Source organism: Aedes aegypti, chromosome 2, assembly GCF_002204515.2.
Source record: "Aedes aegypti strain LVP_AGWG chromosome 2, AaegL5.0 Primary Assembly, whole genome shotgun sequence".
Taxonomy (NCBI): Eukaryota; Metazoa; Arthropoda; class Insecta; order Diptera; family Culicidae; genus Aedes; species Aedes aegypti.
This window is the reverse complement of record NC_035108.1, coordinates 122,059,472-122,086,802: the sequence shown is the minus strand read 5'-3', so window position 1 is coordinate 122,086,802 and position 27,331 is coordinate 122,059,472. Positions and strand designations below refer to the sequence as shown.

Here is a 27,331-nt window from a genome sequence, read left to right as displayed (position 1 = left end):
GGCGTCAACCAAATAACCCAGTGTTCCTATTGGTAGGAAAAGTTGGCCGTTATGTTGACCAACTTCTCAATTAAAAGTTGATTGATTTGCAACGGAATTGCAAAAAACAGTTTTTGACCTCGATAACCTTAAGACCTTATAAAGTATGCTTCAATTAGCCACCACCGTGAAAACCACGCGAATATATGATTTTGTACTTCATAGATCGATAAAAATTTGAAACGTTGATGGTACTACGAAAATCTTATAAGTATTTGGATGGTAAAAAATAAGCTGTGCAAAAGATTTTGTTTTATTTTTTTTCATTTTTTTTTTCGTTCTTCCCATTATTTAATGGCATTATGTGCATCGAAATGTATATAGATTCTAAAATAAATTTTCAATAAAAACATAATTTATATGAAACATCTAGGAACGGGGCAATATGGTCATAGCCGGTCAAAGCTATCTTATCACAAAAATAGATAATCAAAAACGGCATGTCATTTTTGCAGTTTCATTGCAATATTGTCGTTGCACGTGATTTCAATTAAAACTAGAATTTTTAGCTAGTTCAACTTATTTGAATGATAATGTTTGAAAACTGAAGCTCTTAGAACCATGATTTTTTGAACGGTCAGCAAAACATAGCTTTTCATGATTCATGAACATGTGACCCTATCACAGTTCATAGCATTTGCTAGAACCCGAGACGGACAAAAAAACCGTTCCCTTACGTCTCCATTCTTCCGTCATTATAGCACGCCTTTCCTTGCCCCTGATGCATAGGCAGTCTTCTAACCAAACAGCAAGCCTCTCTGCCATAAAAACTACCACCCCTACACCCTTCCCGCATAAACTGGCGTAGACGCAGTGCTATATATATATATATGGTCTACTGTGGGAGCCAGTTCAATACATCATCAATTATCCTCCCCTTCCCCTCATTGGTCTGCATTCTGACGTGGCAGGCGCCAATGTTGCCTAAAAATAGAAGATCACCTGCACTTATACCCTGTTAATCCCAAGCAGTCATCTGATTGGTTCCTTGTGTAAATGCAGCTGATCTGGTGATACTGGAGTAGCGACCACGGGCGGCCAATCAAGCTCAAGAGTATTTTGTCGAACGGACGTGACGTAATTGGAAGGTGGAAGCGGCATCACGACAAATAAAGCAACTGAAAAGGTTGGTCGCTTGTTTGCATCGACTGGGGTTGATAGCGACCGTGTGTTTCGAAAATAACTTAGGTCGTCAAAGTTAGTTTCGAAACACACGGTCGCCATCAACCCCAGTCGATGCAAACAAGCGACCAATCTTTTCAATTGCTTTATTTGCCTGAAAAAAAGAGACCTACGTAACAGAAACCAGAAAGGTAGAAATAGAGACTTTTTTGGTTTCTGTTGCGTTGGTTTCTCTTTTCAGACAAGTGGTCTTTAAAGTTCCTATTTTCAAAACACTCAGCCTTTCCAGCTGCCTTGTTTGCCGTAATGCCACAGTTGTCCGACAAAATTCTTCCTTCTTTTTCTCTGCACATTTCGGCTCGCTGCACGAAGCCTTCGGCAAGCGACTTCTTAGATGTTTATGGCTTTTCGGCGATTTTAAAAGTTTATCATTATGTTTAAATTTCTTTATGTTTGTCGGTATCTATCACGGAAATGTACCTTACACGTACATTACTCAGTCATGCGCGATTCAGAATTCAATTCAAATGATCGCCGAGGTTAAAATATAGATCATAGTATAAAACAGTATAGTGTAACAATGAAAACAGCGGAAAAATAACATTTAGAGGAACAATTCTACGGATTGTTCACGTAAAACTCGTACGCCAGTTTGCACATGTTAACGAATATGCCGGTATCAGTCGAGCTGACCAAAGCGGCAATGTTCGACGTGAGCTCTAGCGGATCCTGTACGCACATGGGTGTCAGATCGAACTGTGGGAAATTGTCGCGCCGCTCCGCGGAATCACTGGCCACACATTCCTCGACGTAGGCCTTGTAGCGTTTCAGCGACATTCGCCACATGTTCTCGGGGAGAAAGTCCGACCGGTTGATGGCGAGGCCAATCTGCGGACAAACGACCGATTCCTGGAAGGAGAACTGCTTGCCGTAGAATAGGAAGATGTCGGTAGCCATATTGCGAAGATTCATCTCCATCTGTTTCAGCTTGAGTTTCTCGGGCTTGCGGGACTCGAAGTTGATGAGCCAATCTGTAATGCGGGAGTGAGAATATAAAAAAGAAAGATGTGATTTGTGATCCCTTACGTCCATTATATATTTCTTCGGTAATCCTGGATTGCAGTTGAGCTACCGTCGGTAGGTAGTCCCGCTTTTGCATGTAGAACAAGACAAGGACGACGATGATGTAGCAATGGAGATCAATGTCGATCAGCTTGACAAACTCCTGGACGAAGTAGCATAGCTTCTGGTACATGGGGAAAGTCTCTGCGTAGTAGCGGATCAGTTTGGTGTTGTAGCAGTAGATTTCGCTGGCGAACGTTATTCGACAGCACACGTTTTCGCAGTTATTCTTCACGGTGAGGTGCGTCCGGATGTCTGCGTCGTGGATGTTCTGAATCGTCCATTCGTCACCGTTGGCCACGAAGAAACGTTGCAGTGTCTCGAACATCTCTTTTACGTTGTCCGACGTTTTCGGATGCTTTGCTGAAAAGATCGAGTGGTTAATGAGATGGGCTACATAGTTCCGAATGGCATCTTAGGTATACACACCATTGTCGACGTAGAGATTGACGTTCTCATCTTCATATCCAATACCAGACACTTTAGCGCCGAAACATTCCACCCTAGCAGCTGGCGCCACCTCTTTCAAGGCACTAATAATCTCGCTGGGAATAACGCTGGATTTGTCGAAATGGATCAACACATTACCATTCTCGATCAGACTGTCCAATTGTGGTTGCTCTAGAAAGTTGATCAAGCAACGGTTTAGCGCGGGGCAACCCACAGCGCCACTTTGATTCAACGGTGGCAATTGAACTGCGCCTGTACGCTGCTGATAGGCCATGTGCTGTTGGGCCACTTGGGGCTGGGAAGGCACATTCGGACCCATTCTCACCAAGGACGGATTGAACAGAAGGTGTTGCTGCTGTTGGTGAATTTGCTGCATCCGGAAGTTCTGTTGTTGTTGCTGCTGATGATGGTGATGAGCGGCGAGATTGAGAACTTGCATGTTAACACCGACCTGTACCATCGAAGCACTCATCATCGGCGGAGGTGGCATCATTTGAATCGCCGGAAGAAATGGAGGCGGAACTGCAAAATTTGGCAAGCATTGCGGCGGATTCTTGTTCACCATCTGAGGCAGTGAAAATATGTTTCGTTCCGCTGGAAAAAAAAATGATAATAAACGATTATTATCATAAAAGTCTTCTCTTGTGGCATAGGTAAAGTAGCACATATAGCTTTCAGTTAATAACTGTGGAAGCGTTCATGATTCACACCTTCTGACGTTCTGTGACTGACTGTGTATTGTGCACAATACAGGTGTTCATCGTGGTGCTATTTCCACCTATTGATCATCATACGTCCATCAGGCGAACACTCCAATTAGTTCGAAACCTGCCAGAAACTAAATACAAAGTGGTAGTGGACTTAAGTGCCTTTTGTTCAAAATTGCGCTTGAATGTGTTCTACGAAACCTGGAACGGGTTTCAACAGATTTAACCAATTTGTTTGGACAGGTGACCCCTAATTCATGGTGTTATAACAGCTTCAAGCTTACCGTGCCTAGGAATGAATGGTTAGAGGGGTCTAGGTCTTCACCGTTATGGTTTCGCAATACCGTCAACGTACCAGTACCCGCTCATGTTCCAGTAGCCCGCTTACGAGTGTGAAAAGTAAGGTAATTTGAGTAAATACGCAAAAGATTGTCCACAATATAATTCAATTTGTCGATTTGAATCGTCTAGTGGCTATATTTTTCATATTTGCTTTGTTTAAACTTATCATTTTTCGATTTGAGCCGCCGCCGAACCATTTTACGTCACGCCGATGCCGAATGAGCTATCGGCGGCGCGCCATACGCCGATCAGCACAACGCCGCCGATTTTATATTTCCACGCCGATAGATAATTCGACTCGTAAAATTTGATACTTTTATAACAAAAAATGAATACTTCACAAAATAATTCAATATTGCTTAAGAAATTCCTATAGAGATTCTTACAATAAGTCATCAAGGAATCAATCAAAGAATTCCTCTATATATTTCTCTTAGCCTAGAGGCGCTAGAGTCTAGGGACTTCAAGAATATCTCTATCAACTCCATCTTGATACATTCCAGAGATTTTTCAGGGACTTATCCTGGAATACCTACACGGATTTCTCCTTGAACTCTTTCAGTGTTTACTGTAGGAATTCATTTAGATAATACTTCAGGGTGATTATAAGACCAGCAATTACTCTAATAAGGCTTAAAGAGATTCCTTCAGTAACTACTCTACGGATCTCAAAATATTTCTCGATAAAAATCAATTGAAATTTCTCCAGGAATTCCTCCAAGACACTACCAAGGAATCTTTATAGGAGTTCCATCATATATTTCTCGAGGAATTGTTGCAAGTGTATGCCCAGGAATTATTACCAAAAAAAATTTTTTTTTGAAATGTTTGTATTAGGGAATCTTTCAGTGATTTCTTCTTGTTAGGTAATCCTTTCAAAGTTTTTTTCCTTTGGCGTTTTTTAAGGAACTCATTTAACATTTTTTTTTTTCATTTCTTCTCGGATATTTGTAGTATTTTCTAGGGAATCTGTAGGATTTATTCAAAATATTCTCTCATAAATTATTTAATAGATTCCCTGCAGTCTCTTTTGAAAACAATCGTGTTATAAAAATTAATCCAGGGATTTCTTCAAAATAATCCTTAAAGAATTCTTATATAAACCTAAATCGTTCCGGGTTTGCAGTACTAATTCCTCCAATCATTCATCTAAGAAACGCTTAAAAATATTCTTCAGCAATTACTCCGAATGTTGTTATTGGGATTCATCGACAAATTTTTGCAAGGATTCCTTGAAGAATTCTGAAACCGGTTTCATTCTGGAATTTCTCAAAGGATTACGTGGTATAGGATATCTACATTTCTTTAACGAGTTTATGAGTAAGTAATCCGCTAAGGATTATTCTTGAAATTTATTCAGAGCATTCTCACAGGAGGCAGGGGTAGTTTTTAAAAACCCTGGGCAAAGGCACAACCTTGTGATCAGCTTGACTGCTGTCAGGTCTCGGGGCTTAAATGTATCTTTACTCTGAAGAGAAAGATGCACACTAGTGGTGCCAATGGTGATAATAATCAAAAGTGTTTTCTAATGAACACTATTGATTAGCATCACCGCGAACCGATACTTTACGTGGTCTATGATGAAGTGGTCCTTGTTTGTTTTTTCTATACGTTTTTTATTTATACTTCCAGACCCTCATCCGGAGCATTATTTTATCTGATTTAATGTGCATCAAAACCTCCTAACATTGAAGAAATCATACTGAACAGGAACACGCATGGCCGTACAACGATACAACAGAATCTTATTAAATCCGTTTCTTACACTAATAATATCACTATTTACTAATTTACTAATTATATCATTCTCTTCTCGTCAACAAGCGTCATTTCAGGATTAGGTTTTTCATTATAGCATTGAATATATTTTAAGAATGCCGTTAGACTAAAAAAAAGTGTGACTAATCGCTATCTCTATTTATAGGTACCCGTAACCGTGAATAGGAATAGTAACTCATGAGAAAAATACTAGGATATAAGTGAGTACGAACTAATCACTAACACCCCCAACACTGAAAAGGTAAGCACATATTATATTCCATTACTCTAAAACACCAAACTATCAGATATTACTACAATTTTAATAATCTGATAGTGTCGGTTAGAGTTTTCAAACAACGTCAAGAACAAATTTCTTCTTATAACAGATCCCAGTAATGACATATTATCGGCGCGGTAAAAAATAATAGAAACAGTTTGTTCGCCGAGGTTGAATTTTTGTAAGTGTAAGTGATTATAGTATAATTTGTACTTGTGATTGCTGTGCGATGCGCTCCATTGTTGCAGGACATTGTTCTCATTATTATACGGCCTTCAGCCCTCGGCGGAATCACCTTAAGAAGATATATGAATAATTCCGTTGCTGGTTTTGATCATGTTACTAAGAAAATAGTGATAATGTGATAATTCAGTGCCGTAGCGTGCGGTTGGCCAGGTTGGCACCCGCCAAGGGCGCCAGCCATTGGGGGGCGCCAAAATGCGTCAAGTATTTTGTTAATTTTGAAAGGCATTTATCAAATAAGGGCGCCTCCCAAAACAAATTTCCAACAGATTTTTTTTAACATAATAATGGAAAATTTGAACAATTCCTGAATTGCTTTCAAAGACTTTTTAGTATTTTGGATGATTCCCATACATAAATTTCAAAATTTAACATTATGATTACTTGCTTAATATCTAAGTGTTTTTAATAGCCATTAAAACTGGTTTGAGCAAAAACCAAGTTTGTGGTATTCAATTGGAGGTTCTATTGAAAATAAAAAATAAATATTCAAATAAACTTGATAAGAATTAGCCTTTTTGAAAGCCTAACAGAATCTTGAACATGGTTCTCAGTGTACGGTAGATCATTATGACAGATAATCTTGAACAGGCCTTTCACATGATGCAAGATGAGTTGCGGACGGATATCTTTTGTAAATTTCATTAGAGCTCACAGTGTTTTATCTCCATACAAATGCTATAGAAAGTCTTGAAATGGATTTTTCATGCCCAAATGAAGATCCCTTACTATGAATGACCAGATAGTTGCCGTCTGGAACTAATTATCTTCATCGCATGATAGACTCTTCTTTGATCTTGATAACCAATATCATCATATCTGTCAAGTTATATGATGCATCAACCAAGCAACAACAAAACATGATATGAAGACCTTCAACTTATTTGCATTAGAATTTTTCAAATGATTTGTAAATATATAGGTATTCCTTGTTTCAAAATTTAAACAAGAATGTTCATTGGATTCATTTGAACATTTTGGCTACTCAGATTTGTAGCACCTAAATTCTTCAACCAACCGAAAATTATGGTGCACAAGTTTGCGCAAGATAAACCTTTGATTTTCTGAAGGTTGGTATAAAAATCTATAGTTTAATCGGAGTATGTGTGCGAGTTTGTGCTCACATTTGAAAATTTAGTCGAAGTTGATTATGATTCCCCATACATTTTACTGAGGAGCACAAACACAAGAATTTTGATAACGTTCTTTTGAGGAACTGTAAAAAATCAGTTTTTATTTAAACTTCAAAAAAATTCTGGATTTGAATTTAGAAGAAAAATACAAAAACACTTTCAGAATTGTTAATGAAAGTTATTTTTAACTTTTCCCTGCCTTGGCATCACTGTGCAGCTGGACAAAATAATCAAAAATTTCCACACATGGGAGGAACTCTTACGAAATTCTTAACAACATTTTCAGAGAATTTCGTGTCAGTGATAAGCAAACATGAGTTAAAAAGAATGAATTTATTTTTTCCCCTAGTATGAACATATTCCACGCTGACTGACTATTGCTTTTTTTTTATTTTTTTATTCGCTGGAGATGATTTAGCATTAATAAATTTTAGATCACATTAAATACCATTTCTGAAATTCAACCAAGAAGGGGAAGTGTTGGAGGTTCTAGAACAGTTGTAATTTTCTTTAAGTGAATTACTAACACGAGTATCACAGAAACAAGGCTATTGAGTAAGGTTTGCTTATAAATTCGTTGTAAATTCCATGCACTTTTCATTAATTAATAAAACAAATTCATATTTTTCCAAGTTCCTATTTAGGAATTAAACTTCTAAATGGTATAACGATACACATATTATCTTAAAATTTTCTCTGATTTCACTTAAAAAAATGATAAAAAAAAATTTATTGCATTATATTCTAAGAATTTGACGAATTTGCTTCCACTTATTGGAAGACTCTTGGGAAAACAACTAAAACAATGTTTCTGAAGGAGTTGGTAGGCAAAATCATTACAAAATACAGTAAGGACCCGATTTTGTCAGCCTCTCGATGAATTTTAGGCTGACAAAATGGGGAACCTGACAAAATCGGGTCATTTTATTTTGTTCCTGTTTTTCAAATTTTGACGTGTTACATGGTTACATGGACTTTTAAGAGGGCAATGGACATGGGCGTAGCTAGTTTTTTTTGCCAGGGGCTCCTCCCTCCCTTATATTGGTCATATCGATTTTTTTAACTTTTAATAAAAGGTATTGCCATTGCCTCCTCTGGCTGCGCCCATGCGTGCATGACATCAAACACCATCATAAACTTTAATATAAACATGGTAAAACATGACGAGTACAATTTTTTGACAAATTCAAAATAGGCTGACAAAATCGGGTCAAAAAGCTGACAAATTCGGGGGTAGACAAAATCGGGGGCAGACAAAATCGGGGGCTGACAAAATCGGGTCAGTACTGTATCTAGAAGCCTTTGCATTTTTTAACAAATGAAAATATAATTAGCACATTGTATTCAAGAAATAAAATTGTTTTCAAGAAATAAAAAATAAAATCGATCGATTTTAAGAAGAGTTACTTCAATGCTATGCTCAATTGTTTCCGCAGAAGTGTCTCATGAACAATAGATTTCTTACAAATTTCTTCAAAACATATTTTACAAAATCTTACACAGTTTTCAAGAAGAACTGTATTGTACACGTTTCATTGATATTTGATAATTATAGTAATGTACTCTAAATTAGTGAATGCTTGAGTCGCAATTTAATATATGCATTCATTTAAGAGTTGTCCTAGTATTTTAAAAAGGATCTTTATGGAAATTGTCTAGTATCCCAAGCAGAAACTGCAATCAATGCATATAAACGGTGTACGTTAAGCTAGCAATACTGCATAACTACAATAAAAGTTTGTTTAAAGTGGAAACGGGACCCTCTACAGGCATTTTTATGTTATATTTTATAAGATTTACTTGACCTTTGTGAAGCCTTTTGACACCTTGAAGTAGTTATACAGTAGATGCTAGCTTTATGTACACCATATATGCATGAATAATAGCTTGAGCCGCATGGTTACTTGGGATGTTCAACGAAAACTTTAATCACATACAAAATTATATCATTAAATACAATTGACTTACACACTTAAACGGTTTTGCCGAGAACCCAACAGCTGATATCTCGGTAATAATTTGACGATTTTCGGTAACGTTCGCCGAGATCTCGGCAAAAAATTTGGATTGCCGAAATCTCGGTAAAATAAGTACCGAGATTCGGCATTGAAAATTACCGAATTATCAGCTGTTGGGTTCTCGGCGAAAAATTTTGCTGAGGTCGGTGAAATAATTTAAGTGTGTAGGGGCGCCCAACGGGAGGTTTGCCAAGGGCGCTGTGAGGCCACGCTACGGCTCTGATGATTCCCATACATAAATTTCAAAATTTAACATTATGATTACTTGCTTAATATCTAAGTGTTTTTAATAGCCATTAAAACTGGTTTGAGCAAAAACCAAGTTTGTGGTATTCAATTGGAGGTTCTATTGAAAATAAAAAATAAATATTCAAATAAACTTGATAAGAATTAGCCTTTTTGAAAGCCTAACAGAATCTTGAACATGGTTCTCAGTGTACGGTAGATCATTATGACAGATAATCTTGAACAGGCCTTTCACATGATGCAAGATGAGTTGCGGACGGATATCTTTTGTAAATTTCATTAGAGCTCACAGTGTTTTATCTCCATACAAATGCTATAGAAAGTCTTGAAATGGATTTTTCATGCCCAAATGAAGATCCCTTACTATGAATGACCAGATAGTTGCCGTCTGGAACTAATTATCTTCATCGCATGATAGACTCTTCTTTGATCTTGATAACCAATATCATCATATCTGTCAAGTTATATGATGCATCAACCAAGCAACAACAAAACATGATATGAAGACCTTCAACTTATTTGCATTAGAATTTTTCAAATGATTTGTAAATATATAGGTATTCCTTGTTTCAAAATTTAAACAAGAATGTTCATTGGATTCATTTGAACATTTTGGCTACTCAGATTTGTAGCACCTAAATTCTTCAACCAACCGAAAATTATGGTGCACAAGTTTGCGCAAGATAAACCTTTGATTTTCTGAAGGTTGGTATAAAAATCTATAGTTTAATCGGAGTATGTGTGCGAGTTTGTGCTCACATTTGAAAATTTAGTCGAAGTTGATTATGATTCCCCATACATTTTACTGAGGAGCACAAACACAAGAATTTTGATAACGTTCTTTTGAGGAACTGTAAAAAATCAGTTTTTATTTAAACTTCAAAAAAATTCTGGATTTGAATTTAGAAGAAAAATACAAAAACACTTTCAGAATTGTTAATGAAAGTTATTTTTAACTTTTCCCTGCCTTGGCATCACTGTGCAGCTGGACAAAATAATCAAAAATTTCCACACATGGGAGGAACTCTTACGAAATTCTTAACAACATTTTCAGAGAATTTCGTGTCAGTGATAAGCAAACATGAGTTAAAAAGAATGAATTTATTTTTTCCCCTAGTATGAACATATTCCACGCTGACTGACTATTGCTTTTTTTTTATTTTTTTATTCGCTGGAGATGATTTAGCATTAATAAATTTTAGATCACATTAAATACCATTTCTGAAATTCAACCAAGAAGGGGAAGTGTTGGAGGTTCTAGAACAGTTGTAATTTTCTTTAAGTGAATTACTAACACGAGTATCACAGAAACAAGGCTATTGAGTAAGGTTTGCTTATAAATTCGTTGTAAATTCCATGCACTTTTCATTAATTAATAAAACAAATTCATATTTTTCCAAGTTCCTATTTAGGAATTAAACTTCTAAATGGTATAACGATACACATATTATCTTAAAATTTTCTCTGATTTCACTTAAAAAAATGATAAAAAAAAATTTATTGCATTATATTCTAAGAATTTGACGAATTTGCTTCCACTTATTGGAAGACTCTTGGGAAAACAACTAAAACAATGTTTCTGAAGGAGTTGGTAGGCAAAATCATTACAAAATACAGTAAGGACCCGATTTTGTCAGCCTCTCGATGAATTTTAGGCTGACAAAATGGGGAACCTGACAAAATCGGGTCATTTTATTTTGTTCCTGTTTTTCAAATTTTGACGTGTTACATGGTTACATGGACTTTTAAGAGGGCAATGGACATGGGCGTAGCTAGTTTTTTTTGCCAGGGGCTCCTCCCTCCCTTATATTGGTCATATCGATTTTTTTAACTTTTAATAAAAGGTATTGCCATTGCCTCCTCTGGCTGCGCCCATGCGTGCATGACATCAAACACCATCATAAACTTTAATATAAACATGGTAAAACATGACGAGTACAATTTTTTGACAAATTCAAAATAGGCTGACAAAATCGGGTCAAAAAGCTGACAAATTCGGGGGTAGACAAAATCGGGGGCAGACAAAATCGGGGGCTGACAAAATCGGGTCAGTACTGTATCTAGAAGCCTTTGCATTTTTTAACAAATGAAAATATAATTAGCACATTGTATTCAAGAAATAAAATTGTTTTCAAGAAATAAAAAATAAAATCGATCGATTTTAAGAAGAGTTACTTCAATGCTATGCTCAATTGTTTCCGCAGAAGTGTCTCATGAACAATAGATTTCTTACAAATTTCTTCAAAACATATTTTACAAAATCTTACACAGTTTTCAAGAAGAACTGTATTGTACACGTTTCATTGATATTTGATAATTATAGTAATGTACTCTAAATTAGTGAATGCTTGAGTCGCAATTTAATATATGCATTCATTTAAGAGTTGTCCTAGTATTTTAAAAAGGATCTTTATGGAAATTGTCTAGTATCCCAAGCAGAAACTGCAATCAATGCATATAAACGGTGTACGTTAAGCTAGCAATACTGCATAACTACAATAAAAGTTTGTTTAAAGTGGAAACGGGACCCTCTACAGGCATTTTTATGTTATATTTTATAAGATTTACTTGACCTTTGTGAAGCCTTTTGACACCTTGAAGTAGTTATACAGTAGATGCTAGCTTTATGTACACCATATATGCATGAATAATAGCTTGAGCCGCATGGTTACTTGGGATGTTCAACGAAAACTTTAATCACATACAAAATTATATCATTAAATACAATTGACTTACACACTTAAACGGTTTTGCCGAGAACCCAACAGCTGATATCTCGGTAATAATTTGACGATTTTCGGTAACGTTCGCCGAGATCTCGGCAAAAAATTTGGATTGCCGAAATCTCGGTAAAATAAGTACCGAGATTCGGCATTGAAAATTACCGAATTATCAGCTGTTGGGTTCTCGGCGAAAAATTTTGCTGAGGTCGGTGAAATAATTTAAGTGTGTAGGGGCGCCCAACGGGAGGTTTGCCAAGGGCGCTGTGAGGCCACGCTACGGCTCTGGTGATATTATAGTGAGATGACGTTATTGTGTCGAATAATTTTGTGTGGTTAATGGTAGTAAGCTACTAAGATTGTAATTATTAGAGTGATGATAGTTTGTGATATTTTGAATATTAGTGATATAAGAAACGAGAATCCTGCTTTTCTTTTAATGAAGATAATGATAGGTATTGAGTAGATTGGCCCTTAAACAAAAAAGTTGTAAATCTCAACGGGGCACCCCCTAGATATGAGCCTTAGGGTAAGAAAAACGCTCTCTCAAAATTTCATTTCAATTGGTTGATCCACCAGATGGCGCATTCGATTTGAAGTTTGTATGGGATATTCGACTCAAATATAATGAAAATTGATCCTATGTCACAGATTCGTTCCGTATACTAATTGTTCGCGTTCAAATAAGCCCACAATGACAAATACACTAGTTGATACCCTAATGAACATAATTGCAGAAGGTTGGATATGGATTTATTCTCATTTTCATTACTCTTTCAGTTGTTGAAAGTTATGCTTAGATCAGCACTCCCGTACAGTCACTTATATGCATGCGACATGTGCCTCAGCTCGCCCAGCGTCATAGGTGGCTATGATGCGCTTAGTGGCAACCTCCAAACTATGTTGAAGAAATACAAGCAGTATTGCATGATATACTTTACCAACACCAACTTTATTAATTTTGATCATGGTATAATCTTCTACAATATTCTTCGCTATTACATCAAATAGTGTTTTTGACATTCTGGGTCCAATTGAACGCAATCATCAATTTTCCTGAACCAAACAGTAGATTATGTACTGTTCCTCATATGTTTGAGCTGAAAATACCATTTTAACTTCAATTCAAATGCGCCAGCTCATGGAACGGCCAAATGAGCTGAATTTTTCAGAAAGGCTTCCTCTAACCCCAAGAAATAATCCTGGGGGGTGCCCCGTGGAATCATACAACTTTATTTTTCTCCCATACTGAGCTGGGCCAGTCTAGTATTGAGTGTTGATGTGATTTATTTATTACAGCGATTATTTTAATAAGAAGTTTTATACTTTAAACTTGATGAAACAGCAGTATTGTGTTGTGGCTGGGTTATAGATGTGATGTTAATAACTAAATTGATATAGATAATGGTGACGTTGTTAGTAGAAGTTCTGTTGATAATGAAGATGGTGATATCAATACCAGTGAATAGTGCTATGAAGTAATCTAATAGTTATCAAGTGAAGTGATAGTGTGAAAAGAACGTTTCCCACCTTCTACCGTAACCTTCTGAGACAGATCGCAACAGTGTCTTCTTGGAAGCCATCTTTTCCGTGCACGTCTGGTGAACTGCTTCAGAAGGATTACGTCCTCTTTACTATCTAAAGTCTATTTTAGAGCTTTGGACAGTATTCACTGTACGGCTAGCAACATATAAAAAAAAGAAATTTATTCAGAGCATTTTCAACCAAATCTCCTGGAGATTCTCCAGAAATTATCACATGGATTTCCAACATTGACTTCTCTCAGAATACCACCAAAGATACTTCTTCGACTTCCGTCGTTTGTACTCAACTTTGCTAAGGATTCTCTAATAAATTCTTCACGATTTCCCATGCTGTACTTCCAATATTCCTTTGGTGATTTCAAAAAGAATTCTTTAAAGAAATTTCTTAAAGATTTGTGAAAAAACACTATTAATTATTTTCTGGTGGCTATGGAAATTTCTCAGCACACCTGTATTTCCAATGCTAATTTAAACTGAATTGATAAACTAAATAAGTGACCATTACTAAAGAAAGTCATTCACTGAACACACCGCTTGTTTTTTTCATAAAAAAAATGTAACAATTTTTAGTGGTTTAAAAGTACAATTTATCACATTTTATACCCAAAAGTTACTCTATGCACATTTTGATCGCTCTTTCCAAGCGGATGGAAGATAGATGTCTAAACTGACTTGACTATTTTTATTGAATTAGGAATTGTACTAACAGAAATTAATAACAACAATTTTCTTATAAAATAACGATAACCTAGTCAATAACTGGTTCAACTATTCATTCCCGCTCGATTTCTGGTTATTTTCCATAGCAAGTATATTGTAATTAATATTTATATGCATTATTATAGTATTAATATTGTAGTTCCTTTCATTATTATCACAGACAAACAGACGTAACACTGTAGAACTTTCCATCGACCACTCATTTGACAATCATTTCAAATAAGTTACACACTTAAATTATTTTACGGATTCCTGTGAAATTTCAACAACTGAACAGTCCGGTAAAATAAATTAACGTGTACGTTAAATTTTTACAGTATTCGGTGAAAAATCACCGGAATCCGTCATATTCCGACGAAATTACGGTGTTTCATTTCACCGAACTGTTCAGCTGTTGAGATTACGGTGAAATTCACCGATTTCCGGTAAAATGAGCTTAGTGTGTGTGTTACAAATCTCACAACCAGAGGCGTGCGTATCGTGTTTCTTCGCATTTGACATTTCACACTACCGCCATCTGCAGGACCTGTTGCATGAAACAGTATTTCGTGCAACATGCTCACCAGATGATGATGGTGTAAACTGGGCGATGGATTTTGAAGAAATTTTTCTAAGTGTTACGTCTGTTTGTCTGTGGTATTATTATCTTAAATTTTTATCGGCGAAAATGTATTGAGTTTGCTGGAAAAAAAAATGTGAGCTAATTGGTGATCTAACGCAAAGCTAAAATGCGTAGATGGCGCTCTTCCAGAATAGGGATTAGTGCATCCAAACCAAAATTTCTAGTGATATCTTTGGAAGAAAAATCACCACAATCAATTCACTGACAAGATTTTTACAATTTAAGGCACAGGAAACCGTAAATATTCATTTAAATCTTTTTTAATCGTCAATAGGAGTTCCGCTCACTGTAGATATTCCTCTTACAGCTCCTTCAGAACTGATTCCAGCATTCCTTCAGCAAATTCACAAATATCTTCTCCTTTCATAAGCATAAGAAAGTATCGCTTATCATACCGCAGATTTGTTTAAAAATAATCATGGTGCACTAGTTCAAAAATTACTAAACATTAATAACATAAAAAAAAATAAAACTTCTTCTATGTCTTTCTTCAAAAGTTTATCCAAATATTCTATATTTTTGTTTTTTTTTTTCAACAGGAAAATTCTTACGAATCTTGTTTTTTTTTCAGAACTAAACCAGAGCCATTTAAGAACTCCTCAAACAATTTGTTAGGGATACTTCAATATACTTAGTATAACCTCTCCAGGAGTTTCCCAGAAAATGCTCAATGCAACGGGGTTCTGCAACGATTTCTTACAAGATATGCTCGTAGGATTCATTCCAGAACTTCTTCAGTAATACTTACTGTGGTGATTTAGTATGCCATGACTACTCTAAGATCATTATCATTTAAGTTGTCAAGTCAGGTGAATAAGAAACTCCACATTGGCGACGAAAGGACCCACGTACGTCTACGATGGCAATCAAAAATCAAATATGTGAAGCGTTTAACAGCTGTCTGAAGATTTGTTTTTCCGGAAAACTGTAACCCAAGAAGCAGCCGTAACCGAAATTTTTGAAGCCACTGTTTTTGCGAAAATAGTAGTACGTAAAGTATAAAAAAACTTCACCTTAGAAGGGAAGTTGCCTTAGCGGCGGATTCGATCTGTCGGGTCAGGCTGTTATAATAAAAAAAGTTCGCCTATAGAGGGATAACAAATGCTCGCCTTAGAAGGGAACTGTCGGGTCCGGTCGAAAAGTAAATGCTCGCCTTAGAAGGTAGCTGCCGCATCAACGGATACGATCCGTTGGGTCAAGCGGAAGTACAAAAACTCGTTTCAAAACGAGTACCGAAGCGATAGATTCGATCTATCGGGTCCGGTGGAAGTTTGGAATTGCTCGCCTTAGAAGGGAGCAGATGCGGATTCGATCCGTTGGGTTCAGCGGATGTATAAAAATGTTCCCCTCAGAAGGGACCAGAAAAATTGACAGATTTGATATGTTGTGTTTGGTGGAGAATGCTCACCTTAGAAGAAATGTGACAGATTTTCGAGTGCCGCAAAAGAAGAAAATGTATGGTCTGCTGGCATAGGAGGTACGAAGATTTCAAAGATCTCTATTGGATGTTTAACGAGAAATTTGCGACGATCGACGCGCCACCATATTCCATATAACGGAGTGTATTAGAACTAACTTGGAGGTGATGATTTGGAGGTTATTTGGCAATTTGAAGGTTAAAATCCCCTCCGAACACTAGCGATTTTGCGGTGGGATGTTGACGTTTGATGACGAATACGACGTCTGAGTGTACAAATTTGCATAGATATTTTTCTGAGAAACGTCCAGGAAAAAGAGAAGATAGGAAACCAATATGAATGTAAATTAGTCAGGACAGTATGGAATTGAGTGACCCGCAGCTTTTATTGAAAAGTTATAACCAGCTTTGAGCGACAGCTTTTATTGAAATTTCATGATCATCTTTTGAGCTACTGTTCTTAAAACAATAGAGTTCAAATAAGACCCAATTAGAACTGTCATATGATGACAATGATGCCAACAAAACTCTTGGAAGAAAGAGAGATGTGGTGATTTAGTATGCCATGACTACTCCAAGATCATTATCATTTAAGTTGTCAAGTCAGATGAATAAGAAACTCCACACTTACAATGAAACCCACAAGTTTTTTTTTCTTGTATTTCTGAAGTGATTCCTCCAAAGTTTTCTACAGAGCATCCTTCAATAAATCTTTTTTATAACACATACATTGCTTCCTAAATTTTGTTTTTTTTTTTTCAGGATTACTTAGAGAATTTCTTCAATCGTTCGTGCAAGAATTTTCCGTAGAGTTCTTCCAGAAGTCAAACAAAAAATTAATCCAAAGATTTTTCGTTTTACACAATTTTTTCCGATCAATCACACACATTTTTTTGGGTGGTATTCCTGCAACTTTTTTTTTTTTTTTTTTATTCTTTGAGTATTCTTCCTGGTTCTTCATTATTTTACCCAAGGATTCGCCTAGAAACTATTCTTAGATTTTGTCCGGAGAATCAAAATAAAGAATATTTTTTTCAAATATATTCTGGTACTATCCAATGTTAATATGCTTCAGATATTTGCTGCCAAGAGTATTTCTATAAATTTTCTTGCAAGGATTTCACCATGAATTCCTCCATTTTTTTCATTTTTTTATCCAGGGTTCGTTACATATATATTTCAGGAGATTTTTCAAGGTATTCAAAACCCTTCAAAGATTATTCCAAAAAAGCGAAAACGGGACAACGATTTCAATCGCTGTACTATTTCAATTATTGTGATGGTGCATTAACTGTTTCATCGTTTTCATTGTACAGGGTGTCCGCAAATTATCCGTACAAATTTTGAAGACATGGCTCTATGCAATCAAGCATAAAAAATTAAATATTCTTGCATGGTTTTAAACATTGACTTATAATATTCTTAAGAAGTAAGTTTGACACATTTCCGATTTTAAATAATTGCAAAACCAACCCATATGTATTGAGGTGTCTTAAGGGGACACGGGAGACCGTGTTATTTTCCCTATCTTTCGTCTCACTCTAACAATAATCATCAAAACTTTGTGGAAGCAAATCTCGAGTTTTAGTGAACCGATGAAGCTGAAAATTTATCGGGTTGTGCACTACATATATATAATCATAGTGATACATTTTCGCATCGATATATGGAATGGTTCTTGAGATTTGCTTTTTGAAATGGATAGGGTGATTATGATGACGTCCCGTGCGGCCTTAAAGGGAGCTGTTTTCCGAGCTTTATGACGGAAGAGAAATGTCCATAGAACTCACTGGACTTGAATCGTACATTTTTTTATTTCCAGTCTATCTTGAAGCCACTAACCTGTAGATTGCTTCAAATAATAATTTTGGATTCATCTCTTTTAGGTTTCAGGGATAACACATCTCCAGTATGACTAGCGGCCCTCAGGAATAACGTCTCCGAAAAAATTAAATTTGCCTATCTCAGTAACAAGTAATCATTTTGATTTTTTGTAAAGTTGTATTTTGTGTTAACCGTTAGATATATTATAAAAGGTACATGGATATTGATTTTTCATTGTTTTCAATGCGAAATCATCTTTCCAATATTTTGCTGTTCGGATAATTTGCGGACACCCTGTAGTTTATCTTTATGCACCTAAATTTCCCTAGCGCTAAACGAGAAAATATTCAGCATGATCCATGCCACCGCTTGAGGGTATTTTTTCGTAATTTTCTTGACGTTTAAGAACAAAGAATATCTTGAAGGTGTATGGGACAAAGAATATCTTGAAGGTGTATTATTTTCGAATAAAAAAACTGCCTATGCCTTCCTTGGTTATAACGAATCATCGTACAATCCCTACGAAACACGAATGCAAAAATGGCAATTTTGCCAAAAAAAAGTTCTCAGTTAACAACTGTGGAAGTGCTTGTAGAGAAATAAGTTAAGAAGTAGGCTCTTAATTAAACTTAACGCCGGAAAAAAGATAATTTTCAAACATTTTGAAGTCCAATTTTCTTCACGCCGATGTACGCCGCCGTCGCCGCCGCCGAAAGTTGTCAACGGCGTGACGCCGATCATGCTGCCGCCGCCGGTACAAAAATGCTCTCACGCCGCCGCTGATTAAACATATTTCGGCGCACAGGTCTAGATGGTATGCGTTTTACAGAGTATTCTGTGCTTTTCGCTTTTGGCGACTTTTAATAGATCTGATTTTTTCGCTGCTGGTCGTTTTGCGCTGAAATTGCAAAAAGCTTAATCTTGCCTAGTTTGGGTAGTAGCTACGTTTTTTTTTCTTCTTTCCTCATCTGCAGAGCCTTTTAACCACTGCTTCCATTATTTAGGAATATTGTGGTATGACCCATATTTTATATGGTGCTCATCAAATATCCTTTTACAATTGAGATGTGGTGGACATTGGTTGATGTGTCACACTATATCAACTGGGTACAACTCGTTTTATAAAGTCTAAATTTCCAAGTCTAAATTATAAAGGCTAAATTTCCAAGGGCTCTAATAACCCTTTTCTAAATGTTAACATTCTTTGATTAAGCAATGCTCCGCAGTTGCAGAGTAAATGCTCAGCAGTTTCGTTTCAGCTTGACAAAAACGACATTCAGAGGATTGGATTTTTTCTATCTTTTTAAGATGATACCTACTTGGGCAGTGACCGGTCATCAGGCCAGTTATTACCCTAAGATTTCCTTTATTAAGATTCAGTATAGCCCGGGCTTTAGCTAGACTGGGTTTTATGAATCTTTTCACTTGCTTGGATGTATCCGTGGCGTTTTAATAGGGTAACGACTGTTTATTTCGTTCATAACCGCTAACAGTTAGCGCCAGCGGCAAAAAGTACAGGCAACAACCTTTCGAACATTCAGTTTCTTTCACTGGCCGCCGAGGAACGACACTGTTGTTTGTATTCCTCCCACTTATTTTTTTTCTATCTTTATTAACGAGATTTTTAGCCCTGGGCTAGCTCATCTCGGGACCAACGACTTTACTTCCCTTCCGAAGGAAGTCGTCACTGAAATGTTTAGTGACTATCTCGGGGATGGGATTCGATCCCAGATCCGTCCCCTCTCCTCCCACTGATTGACTGTTTAACGATAAACTTGCGACGATCGACGCGCAACCATATTTCATATAACGGAGGGTATTAGAACTAACTTGGAGGTGATGATTTGGAGGTTATTTGGAAATTTGGAGGTTAAAATCCCCTCCAAACACTAGCGATTTTGCGGTGGGATGTTGACGTTTGATGACGAATCGCGCTACGCTGGATTCTCAAATTTCTCAAACTTTCAACACAAGCGCATGGAAGAATGGTAGTCGGAGACTGTCAAAACGTATGGAAAAAACTGTTTGCAGATTTCCCCCTTGTAAAAAAACAAAAACAAAGCGCTTATATGGTGCGCCGACCGCCGACCAAGAGTCGTCTGCAGAGGATTAGCCCTGCCGAGGCTGGTCCCCTGTATCATTGTCGGATTGTCTGTTTGCCGATTTCCCCCTTGTAAAATAATAAAAAAAAAAGTTTTATTGGAAATGATGCATTCTGGGGAGTGGAACTCTGGAGAATATTGCAGAATCCTGTTTAAACGTTCACTAAATACATGAATGGTATTGAAAACAACCAACCGCAGTAGAAATCAACCAAAAAGATAAAAGTACAGAGCTAAAACAGAGGAATCAATAGCTTAATTGTAATTACCTGGTGCTTGCCGCAGTCCTGCCTCGAACACTGCGTGTTCAAGTGCACCATGTACATCACTCTGCAATAAATTAAACGATTTAGATACTTCAATCACAAAAAAAAATATTGTTCATAAACCAAACTTACAAACGCTTTTCCCTTGCTGACAAACTTCATCTCTCCCGTCACTATCTGATGCGTTATCGAGTGGAATTCCGGAATCGACTGGACACATTTGGATGTCGTGAGCAATGCATCGATCGAATCCAACAGGTCCAGGACTCCGCGTGCGATAATCGTTGACGGTGCCCGTTCCAGGATATCCAACGACGACAAGAAGCGACTGGTCATTTTGAGGAAACTTTTAGTAGTCAGACTGAAATCGATCATTCGATCTAACACATGCAGCGACACATCATTGCTGGCCATGATCTCTTTCTTCCGGAATAGGAACGCATCGTAGCGGTCCATTGTTTTTTGCCTGAAGTGTTTAAGCTTTCCTTTAGCATACCCGGGCAATTCCGGGTGGTCATCGTTCATAACGTGCTCAAGCACTTGACGGGCATTGAAGCCCGTTTTGTTGCAATGGTTGCAGCCGAAACAGAAAGCCACGTCCAACTGGCGGAGATCGAACTCGTCGTGTGCCGGCGGTTGGTAGCCATCGAAATCGGCTACCTTGCTCAGCAAGTCCATCAGAGCTTCCAAGTGTACTACCATGTACGAATTCATGATCGGGGATGGTTTCGCTGCATTGAACCTATGGATCATTCGCATGTAGGCCGGAAGTTGGAAGTGGTAGGCCGCAACGCGGTTTCGGTGCTGGAAATTAGTCCAAAATTAAGCACTGAATATGCTGCTGTGTTTTATTTTGTCGACTTCGTGCGTTTTTTGAGTAGCGCCGAACCCGTTTATTTTGGCGATATGGTTTGGTCGGAGAAATTTCTTGGCATAGGGTAGAAGTACCAATTATGACAATAGTGGAAACAAAAAGCAATTTATGTTATCGTTTCACTAGAATATAACGGCTTATATTCACAGGAATGATAAAACTACAGTCGACTCTCCACATCTCGATGTTCAACATCTCGATATCTCTGCCTATGCCGATGATTCCGATTATTTTTTTCTTCAATCCCTTAATTCTGCATACCATTTCCTTCTTCATATCTCGATGGGATTTTCATTCCCCATTATCAAAGGATATTAGATCAGATTAACGTGATTCTGAATAACGTTATCATTCGATTAACTTGGCTATCAAACTAGGGTAAGTGTACCAGTTATGGACATAGTGATTCCCTATTTCGCCATACGTGATAAGGGTAGATGTATTAATCTTCGCCATGCTTTAGTTTTCGCCCCCTTCATACAAATTTAGACTTTTTTGTATGAAGGGACGAAGATTAGTGCACATTTCTTGGGTGGCGAAGACTAGATCTTTACCCTACTTTAATGTCTTCAAATTTGGAAAATGTTTTTGTTTTATTAGTAGTTATACTTTAGAAATATCTTGATGTTAAAGCATTAAAAAAGAACTTAAAATGTGAAAATTATCAAAATAGCACATATAGCAATAGCCATAACTGGTACACTTTCCCTAGGTATATGCTGGTATATGTATCGCTAAAATCAACGGTTTGGGCGCTCCCCAAAAAGCGCACGAAATCGACAAAATAAAACACTGTGCACTGGACGTACCTTAGGGAGTTTTCTCTGCATCCGGATGAGTTGTTCCTCCGACATCGCCATGGTTCGGCCAGTGGTATCAACAAAGAAATCCGAATTGAATCACCCTCACTGTTGCTGAAGAAAGCGATCGCTCAGTGTTGAACTAGAAACTGCGATAAGAAACTGCTGATTGTTTGAAGCGAGCAAGGATCGAGACGTGCGCATGCGCGTAGTAAATAGAATCTACTTGTGTTTACCTGCACCGTTCGTTCTCAGATCGGTGTTGGGAAGTTATTTTCCTATGAGTTTTAGCTTTTCAGGCCTCTGATTTGCAGTCGGATTCTGGCTCCTAGCGACAAATGGAAACACCACTGATAAGAATGTACCTAAAAATGTGCATTAAGGATAACGCCCAGCGCCGGGAACAGTAATGACTAATGTAAACAGAACAACGAGTATCAACTTTTGTTTGATCGACCGTGCTGCTTTGTCAACAACACGACGCGACGGCAATTTTAGGGATGCTCCGTTCATCTTTTTTCAATTTCAATCGATCAAATCTCGTGCTGCATTTGAAAAGGGGCAATCAGAAATTTAGCAAGGCAATAAATAAAATTATATGTTCACTACACACCATTTTGTTTTTCGCTGGATTCAATAGACAATATTGTAAGTTCGGCCAATCGTTAGAAAATGCATTTCGCCGAACTTGGATTTTTCTCGGAATTCATGCAAGATACCCTACATCCAGATGCGAATCGAATGCACCACTTCCGAAGTTAGGTACCGTACACCCCCGCTAATTTGAACGGTACCTCATGCAAACCATCGGGGTTCTTCTGGTTACCTCTTTGGCTGTTTTGTTTTGATTCTGTGTTCCATTCCACAGCGTTCCATCTCACTTTACTCCGTTCCATGAGCTGAATGACGTTTGAACCATTTTTAATCTGAAAGATATGCAAATTAGCGGGGTACAAATTAAAAAGGGTTCAGATCAAATGTGGTCAAACCAACGGGGGTACCCGGTATACATTTGACTACACTGTGTTGTACGGTATACCGTATACGTGTCACGGACTAGGGGAACGACACTAATCAATTTCGTTTTAATTTTCGTGCAATACGACCCTATTTCATTTGATTTTCCGAGTTATCCCCAGATTAAATCCATTTTATCAGATTTTGCACATTTTATCGATTTTCAAGGTTTCCAATAATTTTGAGTTTTCTGCTGAGTAATTTTCACAGTAAATTGATAATAATCGACAAAATCCGAAATTATCCCAAAAATCTCATTTAATGAGCTTTATCCGATTGAAAATCGAAATCTTTGCTTTGTCTGTGTTGGTATCTTCGCATCAGTCATGAAAATTGACATTTCTTCCTCCACGATGGTAAACAAGTGCCAGTGGCCGCTGCAGTCACTGCTTAGCACGAAAACCCATTGTTGGTATGCTAGCCTTGCAATAAGCAAAACTTCGCCGATTTAGATCAAAAATTTTATCCTAGTCCTGGTGACCACAACCTTCTGGTAGATCCGGACTTCAAGTTGTTGTATGAAAAGGGTACAAGACCCTTTTAAGAAGCTTCTCCCGTAGAGAAAAGTTTCACAGCAAATCAAAATTTGAAAGCACATTTCTGTTATTGTTAGGGTCAAGGGGCAAGACAGTGTTCAAAGCAGAGTGAATCTGGAGCAGTTCAGAGTAACTCTGAGCAACTCTGAGGAATTTGCGATTCGAAATTCCCACCCTGGAATCATCTTGGTTTTGGCAAAGCGGTTAAAAAAAAAAGAATAACAAACCAAACTCAGTCTGATGAATCGAAACAGCAATAAATAATGAAGACGAAAAGTTTTGAAGTAATTACTGATTGTAAAGTAAGTAAATCCATATTTATATGATTTTAAATTTCAATAATTTATTTTGATTATTGTTTTTTCTTCCGCATATAGCAATGGATTTAGTGTGAAAAACATGCTTTTTGCAAATATCAAACGGTTATCCTGCCGCATCTACGCCTACGTGGTGACAAGCCTGAAGATTAAATCCAGCAAGGACAATATTCGCCCGAGAAAGACACAAGACCGATCGTCATGAAGGACAAAACTGCAAATGAGATGAATCTCCAGTGCCGGGAAGAAAACTGTCTGTTCGAAGACGAATGGGCCGTTCAAAATCCGGGCTAGAAGCAGGAATTACTTCCTATCGGAGACTTAATTCAGTTTCGATGACGAGTCTGTATTTGAATATTCCGTATTCATACCGAGAATAAAACGTAAATTGAAACAGTTTTCATGTACTTTTATTATCATTATGGAACTCATAACGGAGAAGACACGCGTTGAAAGATAGTTCATTATCACGTGATACCATAGGTTTTATTACAAAGTACTTCAGGCTACACTACAGACAAAACTCCATTCAGGATGGTTTATGATACTCTTCTCAGACTGTGATTTTCTTCGACGCAGCATACGCAAATGTCCTGCCGAAAAAATGTTGGCGGTTCGGCTACATCTACTGTTTGTGATTAATTCATATATAATTACAACGTAAACTTTTAGCACAGACAAACAGACGTCACACTCTCATCATTGTCCATCGACCACCTTTTTAACGGTCGATTCAAAAATATGGTAGGTGGCCAATCCACCACCCGCAGCGCTCGCATCGTTTTTGTTCGTGTTTGACGTTTACACACTACCGCCATCTGTTGGCCTGTCGGCCAAACGTACCGATTTTAGCATTGGGCGTACATGTCCTCGTGACTATGATTTTGATCGAGATTTGTTCTAAGTGTTACGTCTGCTTACACGTAATGGCCAATTGAATAGTACAAAATAGATCAACTTAACGTTGATCGAAATTAAACATAAACAACCATGGTCAAATTGAAGAGTGACAGAATTTGATTTGGTCTGATTACTGACAACTGAAGCATTCTGAGCAATCCTGAGTAACTCACGTGTCTTCTGAGGAATACCCGTTTAGAACTTCCCACCATCTTTTACCTTGGGATTACCTAGACAAATCTGTAACCTGAGCGAATTTGATGAATTCTGAGTAACTCTAGTGAAAAGATTCACTCATGTTGAATCTGTCTTGCCCCTTGGTTAGGGTACATACACAAATTTCACAACACCAAAATATACCATTTTAGACACCCAACCACCCCTTCGTAACGTTATTTTGTATGAATATTCCGATGAATATTCCACGAATTTTGTGTGACCTGTAACATTTCTAGTACTCTCCCCCACCCCCTTCAGTGTTATGAAATTTGTGAACAGGCCCTTATAGGAATTTATATCATGTGGAAGAGAATTCAGAACCAAGGATTTTTTCTACTAGCAACTTGTTCCGCTAGCCTCAGCGGCAAGCGTCTAGAACAACTCTCAAAAAATCATCATTGATAAGGAAACACATTCGGAGTATGCTTGAGACTCTTGTTTGAAAGCTATATTTTTTCGATGGCACATCCATTCAGTTATAACTATAGCTAAGCGGGGGCGGGAACTGATCTTCCACGGCCTGCTGTTGCGTTTGTCGTTCAGGAAGCTGAGGTACTGGGTCAGGCGGAGGACGGCAATCAACGTAACGACGTACTCCTTGACATCTTCCTTGTGGAGGGATTTCACCTGCTTGGACACGGTGCGGTAGTCGCGGCGGGCAACTTTGTTGGAGAGGCGTCCTACGGTGTGAATTATCATCTTCATCGTCGCCTTCGCACTTTGCGTAGTAGTAGTCCAGTAGACGCTCGGCCAGCTGAGCGGTGGGAGGCCCGTACTTCGTTGGCTTTCTTCCAGGAGGGCTCTTTCAGGGAGGTGGCCTTCAGCTGGGAGGCCTGTTGTAGTTCGCATACCTTCTCGGTGTAGCTTTCGATCGTGCCGAGGACCTTGGACTTTGAATGGTTGTAGATCTCCTGTGGTTGTTCCTTGATGATCGGTGTACCCACGTCAAGGTGGTCGATGCCCTTGGCCAGGGTTTGTTCGACCAGCTGGAGCAGGCGGTCGAACTAGTGCACCAGCGGGGCGGAGATGCTGGCACGGGGGACCACATCCTCGGCCGTTCCGAAGGCCCAGCTCGGAAGGGGATTGTAGTCTTTCACGGGTCCGTAGAAATTTTGCGTTTGCTGCCAAGTAATGTCCGCATTTTGAGCATACGGTCCCACGATTCCCGATGTGGCAACAGGCCCGAATGATCGTCGCCGGTCGAGCAGGATTCTCCGTTTTCCTGTAATTTAGCAGACATGGTTCTTGTTAATGATTGTTCTATTTCGATTCTCACAAAAACTCACTTCACACAATCAGTTGACCTTATCAATTTGTAGTCACTTTGCGGAGTCCGGCAATCGAATTTTCTCCAACAGAAATGCCGATCACAAATGTGGAACAAAACAAACGCCAAAATGGAAAAATTTGACATTCGAGTTTCAGGGATGTCCATCGATTTTTGTCGATTCGATGAATTATTACAGATTTTATCGGATTTTTTCGGATTTCATCGATTTTTAGTGATTTATTATCCATTTTATTTATTGAGGATTTTGCCCTCCAATAGACTCACACCTAAAAAATATTGTCCCACCAAAATATTCTCCCACTATGTTTGCCATATATTGGATGGCGTCGTAGCTAACAAAACCAACAAGTAACGCACATGTAACGCAACATGTTGGATTGTACATTGAATGCAAGTTGCGTGCTTCTATTAAAGTGCCATAGAAACTGACGTGTGAGTATTTATTTTTCCACGTTCAAAATGTGCACGAGAATCTATTCCTCAACAAAATGAACAATATTTCGATGGAAATTTTGCTCATATGAACATTTTTTGCATTTCGGCTCACTTTTGGCATAAAATGAAGATAACCCGCAAGTGTCGTACCCCTAGGTCACGGATTGGTATACTATGCCTTGTAATGGATGCTACATGCTCAGGTTGTTCCAATTTTAAAACCAAACCTGCAGAAGCTTCTAGCGCTCGTCAGTTCAGTTTGCTTTC

The 27,331-nt window shown here is 37.9% G+C and overlaps 1 protein-coding gene and 1 long non-coding RNA gene across 3 annotated transcripts; both read right to left on the bottom strand.

Annotated features, from left to right (window-relative positions):
* Window positions 1-1,592: 1,592 nt before the first annotated feature.
* On the bottom strand, window positions 1,593-22,840 carry LOC5576551. Of its 2 annotated transcripts, none has more exons than XM_021842162.1 (7): window positions 22,586-22,840; window positions 22,359-22,511; window positions 20,808-21,479; window positions 20,679-20,739; window positions 2,713-3,327; window positions 2,248-2,646; window positions 1,593-2,192 (listed from the first exon to the last, which is right to left on the bottom strand). In XM_021842162.1, exons 2-7 carry the CDS (start codon window positions 22,407-22,409, stop codon window positions 1,780-1,782), a joined length of 2,211 nt encoding a protein of 736 aa, XP_021697854.1. In that variant the 5' UTR covers window positions 22,410-22,511; window positions 22,586-22,840; the 3' UTR covers window positions 1,593-1,779. The 2 variants fall into 2 exon arrangements, with proteins under 2 accessions (XP_021697854.1, XP_021697853.1); XM_021842161.1 differs by having other exon boundaries at window positions 22,359-22,498.
* Window positions 22,841-25,759: 2,919 nt separating this feature from the next.
* On the bottom strand, window positions 25,760-26,815 carry LOC110675307. The gene is made up of 2 exons (XR_002499354.1): window positions 26,625-26,815; window positions 25,760-26,560 (listed from the first exon to the last, which is right to left on the bottom strand). It is a non-coding gene; the product is annotated as an uncharacterized LOC110675307 (long non-coding RNA).
* Between the last annotated feature and the right edge of the window lie 516 nt (window positions 26,816-27,331).